The sequence below is a fragment of the Salvelinus fontinalis genome, chromosome 11 (assembly GCF_029448725.1).
Source record: "Salvelinus fontinalis isolate EN_2023a chromosome 11, ASM2944872v1, whole genome shotgun sequence".
Taxonomy (NCBI): Eukaryota; Metazoa; Chordata; class Actinopteri; order Salmoniformes; family Salmonidae; genus Salvelinus; species Salvelinus fontinalis.
In genome coordinates this window covers 19,882,598-19,898,227 of record NC_074675.1, presented here as the reverse complement: position 1 = coordinate 19,898,227, position 15,630 = coordinate 19,882,598, and the positions used below count along the sequence as shown (strand labels likewise).

The 15,630-nt window shown below is 45.1% G+C and overlaps 1 protein-coding gene across 4 annotated transcripts in view; it reads right to left on the bottom strand.

Moving 5' to 3' along the window:
• LOC129865251 (ankyrin repeat and BTB/POZ domain-containing protein 3-A-like) overlaps positions 1-15,630 on the bottom strand; it is a 221,154-nt gene that overhangs the window by 124,587 nt on the left and 80,937 nt on the right. For 3 of the 4 annotated variants that reach the window (XM_055937880.1, XM_055937881.1, XM_055937882.1), the window contains exons 2-3: positions 10,488-10,637; positions 2,563-2,767 (exon numbers count right to left, since the gene is read on the bottom strand). In XM_055937880.1, the coding sequence (XP_055793855.1) occupies positions 2,563-2,767; positions 10,488-10,637 (355 nt within the window). Of the gene's footprint in view, positions 1-2,562; positions 2,768-10,483; positions 10,638-15,630 lie in introns of those variants that run through there. The other variant, XM_055937883.1, reaches the window with a different exon arrangement.

The window sequence follows — 15,630 nt, the reverse complement described above, 5'->3', positions numbered from 1 at the left end:
CTCCCCGCACTGGTAGGGCTAGATTGGGTATTGAGGCCGGCTCAACGCGTCTGGTCTCCAGTGCGTCTCCTCGGGCCGGCATACATGGCACCGGCCTTACGCATGGTTTCCCCGGTTCGCCTACATAGGCCGGTGCGGGTTATTCCACCTCCCCGCACTGGTCGGGCGACCGGGAGCATTCAACCAGGTAAGGTTGGGCAGGCTCAATGCTCAAGAGTGCCAGTACGCCTCCACGGTCCGGTATTTCCGGCGCCACCTCCCCACCCCAGCCTAGTACCTACAGTGCCTACACTACGCACTAGGCTACCAGTGCGTCTCCTGAGCCCAGTTCCTCCTCCACGCACTCTCTCTGTAGTGCGTGTATCCAGTTCGGTGCCTCCAGTTCCGGCACCACGCACTAAGCCTCCTGTGCGTCTCCAGAGCCCTGAACACACTGTATCTTCTCCCCCTACTAATCCTGATGTGCTTGTCCTCAGCCCGGTGTCACCAGTGCCGGTACCTCGCATCAGGTATAGAGTGGGCTTTGAGAGTACAGTGTGCCCTGTCCCTGCTCCCCGCACTAGTAGGAAGGTGCTTATCCTTAGCCCGGTGCCTCCAGTTCCGGCACCACGCACCAGGTCTACAGTGCGCCGTATCCGGCCAGAGCCATCCGTCTCCCCAGCGCCATCTGAGCCATCCGTCTCCCCAGCGCCATCTGAGCCATCCGTCTCCCCAGCGCCATCTGAGCCATCCGTCTCCCCAGCGCCATCTGAGCCATCCGTCTCCCCAGCGCCGTCTGAGCCGCCCGTCTGCCATGAGCCTGCAAAGCCGCCCGTCTGCCATGAGCCTACAGAGCCGTCCGCCAGACAGGAGCCGCTAGAGCCGCCCGCCAGACAGGAGCCGCTAGAGCCGCCCGCCAGACAGGATCTGCCAGAGCCGCCAACCAGACAGGATCTGCCAGAGCCGCCAACCAGACAGGATCTGCCAGAGCCGCCAACCAGACAGGATCTGCCAGAGCCGCCAGCGAGCCATGAGCAGCCAGAGCCGTCAGAGAGCCATGAGCAGCCAGAGCCGTCAGAGAGCCATGAGCGTCGAGAGCCGTCAGCCCGCCATGAGAGCCGTCAGAGAGCCATGAGCGTCGAGAGCCGTCAGCCCGCCATGAGCGTCGAGAGCCGTCAGCCCGCCATGAGCGTCGAGAGCCGTCAGCCCGCCATGAGAGCCGTCAGCCCGCCATGAGCGTCGAGAGCCGTCAGCCCGCCATGAGCGTCGAGAGCCGTCAGCCCGCCATGAGCGTCGAGAGCCGTCAGCCCGCCATGAGCGTCGAGAGCCGTCAGCCCGCCATGAGCGTCGAGAGCCGTCAGCCTGCATAGACCTGCCAGAGTCCCTCAGCCAGGATCTGCCAGAGTATATCAGCCGGGACCTGCCCCTTGTCCCGGTGTTGCCCCTTGTCCCGGTGTTGCCCCTTGTCCCGGTGCTGCCCCTTGTCCCGGTGCTGCCCCTTGTCCCGGTGCTGCCCCTTGTCCCGGTGCTGCCCCTTGTCCCGGTGCTGCCCCTTGTCCCGGTGCTGCCCCTTGTCCCGGTGCTGCCCCTTGTCCCGGTGCTGCCCCTTGTCCCGGTGCTGGCCGTTTATTTAGGGGATGTGAGTTTTAGGGTGGTCATTGGGAGGGGAAGACAGAAACGGGGAGTGACTATGGTGGTGTGGGGACAGCGTCCAGAGCCGGAGCCACCACCGTGGTCAACTGCCCACCCAGACCCTCCCCTGGACTTTGTGCTGGTGCGCCCGGCGTTCGCACCTTGAGGGGGGGGTTCTGTAACGGTCCTGACCTGTTTTATGTTGTTTTTGTATGTGTTTAGGTCAGGGCATGTGTTTTGGGTGGGCAGTCTATGTTATCTGTTTCTATGTTGGTTTTGGTTGCCTGGTATGGCTCTTAATTAGAGGCAGGTGTTTTGCGTTCTCCTCTAATTAAGAGTCATATTTAGGTAGGGTGTTCTCACTGTTTGTTTGTGGGTGATTGTCTCCTGTGTCTGTGTCGATGTTACACCATACGGCACAGGTGTCAAACTCATTCCACGGAGGGCCGAGTGTCTGCGGGTTTTCGCTCCTCCCTTGTACTTGATTGATGAATTAACATCACTAATTAGTTAGGAACTCCCCACACCTGGTTGTCTAGGGCTTTATTGAAAGGAAAAACCAAAAACCTGCAGACACTAGGCCCTCCGTGGAATGAGTTTGACACCCCTGCCATACGGGATTGTTTCGGTTTGTTCGTGCGTTTTTGTAGTAAGTACTTGTTCGTTCGTTCTGCGTGTGTTATGTCAGTTCGTCGTACTAGTCTGTCTATTTTCGTTTTGTTATTTTGTTAGTTTATTCAAGTATAGTTTGTTTCGTTTTGTCTTATAAATAAAACTCATCATGTTTTCACAACCCGCTGCGCCTTGGCTCGATCACTACTCCTCCTCTTCTTATGAAGAGAGAGGAACGCCGTTACAGTATGTATGTATGTATGTATGTATGTATGTAAATGATTAGCCACCTCAAATAAATGCCACTTCTTTGATGTTATAGAGCAAGGTTGGACCCACCTCTCGATCTGCAGGGTGACTTTGGAGGGCTCCAAGTTGGGGTTCTCCCACTCTATCTGGGGACATTGCATGAAGTAGCAGAGAGTGTAAAGTGCCTCAGGCTCCCAGTTCACCGAGCCGCTCTTCTGGTGGACTGGCGTGCCGTTACTAGGGTTCTTAATCCGCAATGGCTGGAGATAGTGCATGGCCCGTGACACCAAATCACCTACAAGGGAAAAAAACAAGGGATTTTTGGTTTGTACTGTAGCAGTCAAAAGTTTGGACACCTACTCATTCAAGGGTTTTTCTTAATTTTGACTGTTTTCTACATTGTAGAATAATAGCGAAGACCATCAAAACTATAAAATAACACATGGATTCATGTAGAAACCAAACAAAAGTGTTAAACAAATCGAAATATATTTTATATTTCAGATTCTTCAAATAGCCACACTTTGCCTTGATGACAGCTTTTCACACTCTTGGCATTCTCCCAATCAGCTTCATGAGGTAGTCGCCTTGGATGCATTTCAATTAATAGGTGTGTCTTGTCAATTTAATTTGTGGGATTTATTTTCTCCTTAATGTGTTTGAGCCAATCAGTTTTGTTGTGACAAGGTAAGGGTGGTATACAGAAGATAGCCATATTTGGTAAAAGACCAAGTCCATATTATGGCTAGAACAGCTCAAATAAGAAAAGAGAATCGACAGTCCATCATTCATTTAAGAAATGAAGGTCAGTCAATCTGGAACATTTCTAGAACTTTGAACGTTTCTTCAAGTGCAGTCGCAAAACCCATCAAGCGCTATGATGAAAACTGTCTCTCATGAAGACCGCCACAGGAAAGGAAGACCCAAAGTTACCTCTGCTGCAGAGGATAAGATCATTAGAGTTACCAGGCTCAGAAATTGCAGCCCAAATAAATGCATAAATGCATCACAGAGTTCAAGTAACAGACACATCTCAGCATCAACTGTTCAGAGGCGACTGCGTGAAATCAGGCCGTCATGGTCAAATTGCTGCGAAGAAACCACTACTAAAGGACACCAATATGAAGAAGAGACCTGCTTGGGCCAAGAAACATGAGCAATGGACATTAGACTTGTGGAAATCTATCCTTTTCTGAAGAGTCCAAATATGAGGTTTATGGTACCAACTGCCGTTTCTTTGTGAGACGCAGTGTAGGTGAACGGATGATCTCCGGATGTGTGGTTCCCACCGTGAAGCGTGTGGGGGTGCTTTGCTGGTGACACTGTCTGTGATTTATTTTTAATTCAAGGCAGACTAATCCAGCATGGCTACCATATCATTCTGCAGCAATACGCCATCCCATCTGGTTTGCACTTAGTGGGACTATCATTTGTTTTTCAACAGGACAACGACCCAACACCTCCAGGCTGGAAAGGGCTATTTAACCAAGAATAAGGGTGATGGAGTGCTGCATCAGATGACCTGGCCTCCACAATCACCGGACCTCAACCCAATTGAGATGGTCTGGGATGAGTTGGACCGCAGAGTAAAGGAAAATTAGCCAACAAGTGCTCTGCATAGTTGGTAACTCCTTCAAGACTATTGGAAAAGCATTCCAGGTGAAGCTGGTTGAGATAATGCCAAGAGTGTGCAAAGGAGAGAATGCCAAGAGTGTGCAATTCTGTCATCAAGGCAAAGGGTGGCTACTTTGAAGACTCTCAAATATAAAATTATATTTTGATTTATTTAACACTTTTTGGATACTACATGATTCCATGTGTTATTTCATAGTGTTGATGTCTTTACTATCTTTCTACAATGTAGAAATAGTAAAAATAAAGAAAAACTCTTGAAATAGTAGGTGTGGTACTGTACATTTGTTTACCTTGAGGACATTTTTTTTAATGTATTGTGTATAGTGTATTCACACCGGGTATAAACTTTAAATCCTTTGTCACAGGGAGGCCAAAAAGATAATCAAGGACAACAACCAACCAAGCCACAGCCTGTTGACCCTGCTATCTTCCAGAAGGCGAGGTCAGTACATATGCATTAAAGCTGGGACCGAGAGACTGAAAAACAGCTTCTGTCTCAAGGCCATCAGACTGTTAAATAGCCATCACTAGCACAGAGAGGAAGCTGCCTACATACAGACTTGAAATCATTGGCCACTTTAATAAATTGAACACTAGTCACTTAATAATGTTTACATATCTTGCATTACTCATCTCATATGTATATACGGTATTCTATACTATCTATTGCGTCTTAGCCTATGCCACTCTAAATTGCTCATCCATATATTTATGCATTCTTATTCCATTCATATACTTAGATTTGTGTGTATTAGGTGTTTTGTTGTGAAATTGTTAGATATTGCTGCACTGTCGGAACTAGAAGAACAATTATTTTGCTACACTCGCAATAACATCTGCTAAACACGTGTATGTGACCAATAACATTTGATTTGAAAAGGTTTATAATACCCGTTTAATCTCGTCTTGCTGTGAGAGATTGGACCAAGGCGTAGCGTGTGCAAAATACATCTTCTTTATTTAAAGAAGAGAGAAACAAACAAGAAACAAACAACAATAAACGAACTAACAAAATTAACAAAACTGACGACCCGGAAGCTAATAAGACAAATAGTGCTGACACAAACACAGAACATAGACAGAATTACCCACCTAAATCGGACCAAGCGGCGTGTCAAGCGGCAACAGGACCCACCTACACAGGATTTCTGGACATGGGAGGAAGAATTGGATGGTAAGGGACCTTGGGCTCAACCAGGAGAATATCGCCGCCCCAAAGCTGAGCTGGAGGCAGCGAAAGCCGAGAGGAGGCGATATGAGGAGGCAGCACAGAGGCAAGGCTGGAAGCCCGTGAGTACTACCCAAAAATGTATTGGGGTGGGGGCTTAAAGGGAGTGTGGCGAATTCAGGTAGGAGACCTGCGCATACTCCCTGTACTTACCGTGGAGAGCGAGAGTACGGGCAGACACCGTGTTACACAGTAGAGCGCATGGTGTCTCCTGTACGCGTGCATAGCCCGGTTCGGTACATTCCAGCTCCACGTATCGGCCGGGCTAGATTGAGCGTTGAGCTGGATGTCATGAAGCCGGCCCAACGCATCTGGCCACCAGTGCGTCTCCTCGGGCCGGCTTACATGGCACCAGCCTTACGCATGGTGTCCCCGGATCGCCTACATAGCCCGGTGCGGGTTATTCCACCTCCCTGTACTGGTCAGGCGACGGTTAGCATACAACCAGGTAAGGTTGGGCAGGCTCAGTGCTCAAGGGAGCCAGTACGCTTGCACGGTCCGGTATTTCCGGCACTACCTCCCCGCCCCAGCCCAGTACCACCAGTGCCTACACCACGCACCAGGCTTTCAGTGTGTCTCCAGAGCCCTGTTCCTCCTCCACGCACTCGCCCTATGGTGCGTGTCTCCAGCCTGGTACCACCAGTTTCGGCACCACGCACCAAGCCTCCTGTGTGTCCCCAGAGTCCTGTGCGTCCTGTTGTTGTTCCCCGCACTAGCCTGAAGGTGCGTGTCCTTAACCCGGTACCTTCAGTTCCGGCACCACGCACCAGGCCTACAGTGCGTCTCAGCCGGCCAGAGTCTGCCGTCTGCCCAGCGGTGCCTGAACTGCCTGTCTGCCCAGCGGTGCCTGAACTGCCCGTCTGCCCAGCGGTGCCTGAACTGCCCGTCTGCCCAGCGGCGCCTGAACTGCCCGTCTGCCCAACGGCGCCTGAACTGCCCGTCTGCCCAACGGCGCCTGAACTGCCCGTCTGCCAAGCGCCGCATGAACTGCCCGTCTGGACTGAGCCTTCAAAGCCGCCCGTCTGCCATGAGCCTGCAAAGCCGCCCGTCTGCCATGAGCCTTCAGAGCCGTCCGCCAGACAGGAGCCGCCAGAGCCTTCCGCCAGACAGGAGCAGCCAAAGCCTTCAGCCAGCCATGACCAGCCAGAGCCGTCAGCCAGCCATGACCAGCCAGAGCCGTCAGCCAGCCATGACCAGCCAGAGCCGTCAGCCAGCCATGAACAGCCAGAGCCGTCAGCCAGCCATGACCAGCCAGAGTCGTCAGCCAGCCATGACCAGCCAGAGCCGTCAGCCAGCCATGACCAGCCAGAGCCGTCAGCCAGTCCGGAGCTGCCGTCAGCCAGTCCGGAGCTGCCGTCCCTCAGTCCGGAACTGCCCCCTAATCCAGTGGGGTTGATTTGGAGGGGGGCCATTTGGAGGAGGCTACCAAAGCGGGTATTGACAATGGTGGAGTGGGGGCCACGTCCCGCACCCGACCCGCCGCCATGATGGGGCCCACCCCGGACCCTCCCCTTTCTATATCAGTTTGTGCGGTCGGAGTCCGCACCTTTGGGGGGTGGGGGGTACTGTCACGCCCTGGCCTTAGTATTCTTTGTTTTCTTTATGTTTTTTAGTTAGGTCAGGGTGTGACATGGGGAATGTATGTGTTTTTGTAGTGTCTAGTGTAGTTGTCTTGTTATGTCTATGGCTGCCTAGATTGTTTCTCAATTAGAGGCAGCTGTGGTTCATTGTCTCTGATTGAGAGCCATATTTAAGGCAGTCATAGGCATTGGGGTTTTGTGGGTAATTGTCTGTGTCTATGTTCTATGTTGCATGTGTGCACTTAGTTCATTTATATAGCTTCACGTTCGTCTATTTGTTCTTTTGTTTTGTTTTCCTTCTTAATAATAAAGAGAAGATGTATTTTTCACACGCTGCGCCTTGGTCCACTCTCTCACCCTTAGACAGCCGTGACACTCAGAACCTAAATCAAATATTGTGTGCTCTGGCCAGCTACTCAATTTGCTTTCTGGGGGTCGAGGTGTTCAAATATGTACTGAACAAAATCAGCAGACAACTACCACCCCTCTCTAAGCCTCTGCCAAAGCCTATTACCCTCCATGTCAGAAAAGTCCACCTTTGTTTATAATCCAGAATGCATGCAATGCACTGAATGACAATATGGCCTTTTCTGACAATGTTTTCAATGCAACTATTTTGCAAGTTGGCAAAATTTAATGTGCACCACTAGAGAACTTTCCCTGTCCCACTTCAATTATCCCTTCCATGAAATCATGATATATCAAAATAATAATTTACATTGATCCACTCAGATTCAGCAGCAGGGCTGACATACGTTAATCTGTCAAGTTACTACTGTATATATAAAAGAGTGTCTGGTCCACCTATTGCTTGACTCCTAACATCACGTTCACTCTACAACACAATAAGATGCTATAATTTTCTATGGCACGTGATTCCCTGACAATACGAAAATGCTCACACACTCCCTTGCTAAAGCCCTCACACACTCCCTCATTCAAGTGCTTTCTCAGTCACACACCTACTCACAATAACATTTCTAATTCACACACCCACACAACTGACATTTGGCGAAATGCTGGCTCAAAACAAAGCTAGTCATTTTAATTGCGTATACTCCAATACTGCAGTGAACTTGGGCTGCAATCCTCCAGGAATAGGAGAAAGAAAGAAATATGAGTTTTGCACTTCTAATCATGCTAACACATACAGAAACGGTGAAATTCAATCCCTCAAATACATTTCATGAATGTACAGTACCTAATGGAAAAATACTTCCACACATCCAAAAAGTATAGAGCAGTAAGTCTTTCTCCCAACATATGGCAACTTTATAAAGGTGTAAAGCATATTGTGGAGGTCATTGGTGATGCATTTTAGAATAATGGGTCTGTAATACTTCAGTACAAAAGAGTTGCTAATCATTCCCTCTCACATTTTCAGTTCCCTTAGTGGAGTTTGTTTTCACTTTCTGTTATCTTTTAGGAGTGCAGACGATTTATGTATCAGCCATTCTTTTCCTACTCCTTGGGGATTTTCTTCAAAAGCCTTGAGTGGTCATGAAGCAACATTTGGGAGATTTGCATTAGAACTCTATTTCTTTCATTACTCTGTTTGGATCTCTCATTCATCGTTGGAAGAAAATTGTTTTATACTTGTGGTGACTTTTCAAACCCAGGTCCTACATGTACTATCTTAACTACTGCTACTGTATGTGATGTCTTACAGTCTTGCTGTCTTACACAACATGTTTAAAAAAAAATGTTTTACCTTTATTTAACTAGGCAAGCCAGTACTGAACAAATTCTTATTTACAATGACGGCCTAGGAACAGTGGGTTAACTGCCTTGTTCAGGGACAGAACACCAGATTTTTACCTTGTCAGCTCGGGGATTTGATCTAGTAATGTACTGTAGGACTCAACATGTTAATTACGATTGGCCACTCAGAATGGAAATAAGCCGCATTATTTAAATGCATTTAAACCATTTAAATAGTAACTGTGACAAATTCAGACATAATTTTGCGTAAAAGTTCTCCTTCCTTCCTGTTCATTCGTTATGGGTCTTACATGTTGGGCTTGTTTAATTATAGAACCCCCATGACTTTCAATAAGACAATGTCGACATTATTAACTACAGATCATTTTAGGCCCTCTGCTTTTATTGGATAATCTTTGACTCCCAACACACACAGATCTGATGTTAGAAATCTGACTGGTTTCTGGCATCAGTATCTAAAACTGCTTTGAGCAAGGCACTTAACTGCTCCGGGGGTGCTGCCTTGCTGCTGACTCTACGGCTGACCCTGTGCTTCCAACCTGTCAGGTTGTATGAGCCTTGGAGAGTTGGGTTGAAAAGCGAAAATAAAAATGTTCGTTCTCAACAATGAATATAGTATTCTTCTATACACATAAATATGCCCAAAACATGCCCATATACACATAAACATGCCCAAAACATACCCCAATAGTCAATAGTCAATTATACTGAACAAAAATATAAATGCAACATGCAACAATTTCCACAAATGTATTGAGTTAGTTCATATAAGGAAATCAGTCAATTGAAATAAATGAAATAGTCCCTAATCTATGGATTTCACATGACTTGGGGCGCAGCCATGGATGGGCCTGGGAGGGCATAGGCTCACCCACTGGCAAGCCAGGCCCACCCACTGGGGAGCCAGGCCCACCCACTGGGAAGCCAAGACCTGCAAGTCAGAATGAGTTTTTCCCCATAAAAGGGCATTATTACAGACATAAATACTCCTCAGTTTCATCAGCTGTCTGGGTGACTGGTCTCAGACGATGGCGCAGGTTAAGATGCCGGATGTGGAGGTCCTGGGCTGGCGTGGTTACACGTGGTCTGCAGTTGTGAGGCCGGTTGGATGTACTACCAACTTTTCTAAAATGATGTTGGAGTGCATTGCATGTCATTCAGTCCATTGCATGTCATTCAGTGCATTGCATGCATTCTCTTATGGTAGAGAAATGAACATTCAATTCTCTGGCCACAGCTCTGGTGGACATTCCTGCAGTCACCATGCCAATTGCACGCTCCCTCAACTTGAGATATGTGGACGAATTTTGTGTAGAGTGGCTTTTTATTGTTCCCAGCACTAGGTGCACCTATGTAATGAGCATGCTGTTTAATCAGCTTTTTAGTATGCCACAACTGTCAGGTGGATGAATTGTCTTGGCAAAGGAGAAATGCTAACTAACAGGTATGTAAACAAATTTGGCCACAACATTTGCGAGAAATAAGCTTTTTGTGCGTATGGAAAGTTTCTGCATCTTTTATTTCAGCTTATGAAGCATTGGACCAACACTTTACATGTTGCATTTATATTTTTGTTCAGATAAGATCTATTTGAAATACGACAGAGAGAAGACAAAGGGTCAGAGGTGGGGTTCAGCCTTTCAAGTCAAGCGTAAACACCGTCAAGCCTGTGACCCTAGCATTAAGCACCCACCACAGCACTCATAAACAGGTGTTGGAACAGCTGTAATAACGTAGTTCCCGGACCAGGGTATGTCCTGGAGTTATGGATCTCTCCCATTAGAGAGAGGGAGAGGAACGACAAAGGTCTTGATTAACGTCTACTGCAATGGTAGTAAAATCAAACTTACTGAGCTCTGCGATGCTTCCCACACGGGTAGCCAGTAGGGTCTGTTCCAGGTTGCAGAGTTCAGCCTGATTGTTGGCATTGCCCTTGTCACCCTTCCCAGAGCGCTGCTGGTCCCGGTGCAGGGTCAGATTTTCCGGCAAGCTCAGCACACCTGGTGAGGGCACATGACAGAGGTTAGAGGTCAGGGGGGAGTACACAAAAAAAGGTATTGAATTGTTCTTTGTCAGGGGTGATGGTTCTTTACTGCTGTGATGGTTGTGTAGAACCATACTGTTCTTTCCCTCTCCTCCATGACATGACATGCTACACTGTTAAAACCTCTTGGAAATAGGGGGCAACCTTTTCATTTTTGGATAAAATTGTGTCCAATTTAAACGGCCTCGTACTCTTTCCTAGATCATATGATATGCATATTATTATTACTATTGGATAGAAAATACTGAAGTTTCTAATATCTGTGAGTAAAACAGAATTCATTTGGCAGGCAAACTTCCAAACAGGAAGTGGAAATTCTGAAATGGGTCTCTATGAAAGGCATCGCCTATTCAATTGCCTTGTATTTATGGATCTGTATGCACTTCATAGGCCTTCCACTAGATATAAACAGGCAGTAGAACGTGGAATGAAGTGTCTAGCCTTATTTGGGACCGGATGAGAGTCTTTGGAGTGAGAGGTCAGCCATATTGGCAGTATTTGGCTACACACTCGGGCATGTCATATCTTTGTCTGCAATGCGTTAGGTAGACACGAAGAAATGCTCTGTCTGGGACGTTATTGGATATATATGAGAAAAACATCCTAAAGATGGATTCTTAACTGAGTTTATTCGACTTTTATTATCACTTTTTGAATTTTTCGTTCATGCGTCAAATCTTCATGGACACGGGAGCTACACATGCTAGCCAAAGTTGCTAATTCGACAGAAATGGACATTCTAAAACAAAACAACAATTTATTGTGGAACTAGGATTCCTGGCACTGCATTCTGATGAAAGTTCATCAAAGGTAAGGGAATATTTATGATGTTATTTCGTATTTTTGTTGACTCTGTTAACTCCAACATGGCGGAGAATGGCTGAGCGCTGTCTCAGATTATTGCATGCTGTGCTTTTTACTAAAGTTATTTTTTTAAATCTAACACAGTGGTTGCATTAACCTCTTTGGGCTGCAGGGGCAGTATTGAGTAGCCTGGATAAAAGGTGCCCATTTCAAACGGCCTCGTACTCAATTCTTGCTCGTACAATATGCATATTATTATTACTATTGGATAGAAAACACTCTCTAGTTTCTAAAACTGTTTGAATTATATCTGTGAGTAAAACAGAACTCATTTTGCAGCAAACTTCCTGACAGGAAGTGGAAAATCTGAAATCGATGCTCTGTTCTAGGGCCTGCCTATAAATGTGCTTGATATTTATTAGTATACATGCACTTCATATGCCTTCCACTAGATGTCAACAGGCAGTGAGAGAAGAAATGGAGTGTATAACATCATCTGAGGTCGAATAAAAGCTCTTGGCATGACGTGATCCCAATTTCCTGTTTTCTGGAACACGCGAGAAGTGACCTGCTATTGCCTTCTGTAAAACTGTCGTTATAGATGACTAATATCTCCGGCTTTGATTTTATTTGATACATGTGACAATATCATCGTAAAGTATGTTTTTTCAATATAGTTTTATTAGATGATTGAAATTTTTTCGGGACGTTAGGCGTGTTGCTTTGTCTGTGTATGTTCAGGAAGGAGAGCTTAGCGCCACTTTGCTAGCTTTCCGTGCTAATTGACTAGAGAAGAGGACATTCTAAATCCAAACAACGATTGTTCTGGACAAAGGACCCCTTGTACAACATTCTGATGGAAGATCATCAAAAGTAGGACCCATTTTATGATGCTATTTCATATATCTGTCGAACATGTGAACTAGTAGTTTGCGCCCAGATTTTGGGTACGCTCTCGCCATAACGTAAACTGCATGTCGTAATGAAGTTATTTTTAGAATTCTAACACCGTGATTGCATTAAAACCTTTTCTCAAAAGCGGGTGTTGTTTTCACTTTGTAAAAATTCGTTCCCAAATTAACCTGTCTGGGACTGGGGTTCCGCTAGCGGAACTCCTCCCACATCCCACTGAAAAGGCAGAGCGCGAAATATTCAAAAAATATTTTTTGAAAAATATTTTTTTGAAATAGTTTAACTTTCACACATGAACAAGTCCAATACAGCAAATGAAAGATACACATCGTGTGAATCCAGCCAACATGTCCGGATTTTTAAATGTTTTACAGGGAAAACACAATATATATTTATGTTAGCTCACCACCAAATTCAAAGAAGGACAGACATTTTTCACAGCACAAGTAGCATGCACAAAGCCAACCTAACTAACCAAGAACCAACCAAACTAACCAAGAAACAACTTAATCAGATGACAGTCTTATAACATGTTACACAATAAATCTATGTTTTGTTCGAAAAATATGCATATTTGAGGTATAAATCAGTTTTACATTGCAGCTACCATCAGAGCTACCGTCAAAAATAGCACCGAAGCAGCCAGAGCAATTATAGAGACCAACGTGTATTACCTAATTACTCATCATAAAACATTTCTTAAAAATACACAGCGTACAGTAATTGAAAGACACAGATCTTGTGAATCCAGACAATATTTCAGATTGTCTAAGTGTTTTACAGCGAAAACACAATATATCGTTATATTAGCATACCATATGTGCAAACATTACCCCAGCATTGATTCACGGCAAAAATAGCGATAACGTTCTCACCACCAAAATATATTAATTTTTTCACTAACCTTCTCAGAATTCTTCAGATGACACTCCTGTAACATCATATTACAACATACATATAGAGTTTGTTCGAAAATGTGCATATTTAGCCACAAAAATCGTGGTTTTATAATGAGAAAAGTAGCCAAGCTGGTCAGAAAATGTCGGGCGCCATATTGGACAGTGATCTAGTCTACTGAATAAATACTCATAAACTTGACTAAAAAATACAGGGTGGACAGCGATTGAAAGACAATTTAGTTCTTAATGCAATCGCTGAATTACATGTTTTAAATTATCCTTACTGTGCAATACAGGGTGCGCCAAAGCAGAGCTACCCCAAAGAAAATGGCGGCATATGCGTTTAACATTTTTCGACAGAACAACGATTTACTATTAGCTATTAGCTGAACTGCCATCAGAATCTTGGGCAATGAATCCTTTCTCCGGTCTAATCGTCTTTTGGTCAAAAGATGTCCTCTTGTCCCGTCGAAATGGCCACTAACGTTCGGCATGTACTAGAAAAGTGCCCAGCTCTTGGCAGTGCGTCACACAGAAATGGCAGAAAATCACACTAAACGGATATAAATTGCTATAAAACGGTTTAAATTAACTACCTTATGATATTTTTAACACCTATAACGAGTAAAAACATGACCGGCGATATATTACTGGCTAAACAACAGCTTGGAAAAAGGCCAGTCCGATGTCCATCGTGCGCCAAGCGCAGGGAAGAAAAGACATGTACTTCCGCTCTTTGGTGTTTTATACAGTCCCAGATTGCGCAATCGACTCCATTCAAATTGTCACCACTTACTGACATCTAGAGGAAGGCGTAGGCAGTGTTTGTATCCTCATAGCATTCACAGGGACCTAAAAACTGACCTGGGAGCAGAGGCCAAGATTTCTGAAATCTCACTCCATGTCAGGGAAAGTGCTATAGAATGAGTTCTGTTTCACTTAGAGACATAATTCCAACGGTTATAGAAACTAGAGTGTTTTCTATCCAATAATAATAATAATATGCATATTGTACGAGCAAGAATTGAGTACGAAGCCGTTTAAATTGGAGACGTTTTCCAAAAAAAGTGTAAACAGCACCCCCTGTCCTCATCAGGTTAAACTGCCTCGTACTCAATTCTTGCTCGTACAATATGCATATTATTATTACTATTGGATAGAAAACACTCTCTAGTTTCTAAAACCGTTCGAATTATATCTGTGAGTAAAACAGAACTCACGTTGGAGCAAACTTCCTGTTAGGAAGTGAGAAATCTGAAATCAGGCAATCTGTTCCAGGGTCAGTTTATTAATTTGCATGTATTCTATTGGTCGACATGCACTCCATACGCCTTCCCCTAGATGTCAGCAAGCAGTGAGAATTGGAATGGAGTTGCTAGGCAGATCTGAGGCCATATAAAGGGTCTTGGTACGTGGGGTGCACTCTTTTCAACGTTCGCCATGACGCGAGACAGACCTCAGGATGGCGTTCTGAAAAGCTCTCGTTGTAGGCCTTAGATATATCCGGCTCTGATTTTATTCGATATAGGTGTTAAAAACGTCATAATGTAGTTATTTTAAACCGAGTTATATCATTTTATATCAGTATATTGCGATTTTCAGAATTTTCTTAGTGCTGCGTTATAGTTAGTTGGGCAAGTCTTCGCCACATGGCTAATGTTTACTGCTAATTCCAAAGTTGAAGGCGACAATCTACAACCGAGCAACGATTCTTCTGGACAAAGGACACCTTGCCCAAGATTCTGATGGAAGCACATCAAAAAGTAAGAACTATTTATGATGTTAATTCGTTGTTCTGTTGAAAAATGTAAAATGCATATTCCGCCATTAATTTCAGGAGTTGTCTCGCTTTAACCCACGCTGTATGTCGTAGTAACGTTAATTTTAAAAATCTAACACAGCGGTTGCATTAAGAACTAATGTATCTTTCATTTGCTGTCCAACCTGTATTTTTTAGTCAAGCTAATGATTAGTTATTGATTAGACTAGGTGCCTCTCCCAAGATTTTTCCCGACATTTTCTTTGCAGCTTGGCTAATATTCTCATTGTATAACCACGATTTGTGCCGCTAAATAGGCACATTTTCGAACAAACAATATATGTATTGTGTAATATGATGTTATAGGACTGTCATCTGATGAAGTTTTGAGAAGGTTAGTGAAAAATGTAATATCTTTTGCTGGTTTATTCGCTATCGCTAACGTGCATGAATCAATGTTGCTGTGTGGTTGGCTATTGTAGTAAGCTAATATAATGCTAAATTGTGTTTTCGCTGTAAAACACTTAAAGAATCTGAAATATTGGCTGGATTCACAAGATTTTTGTCTTTCATTT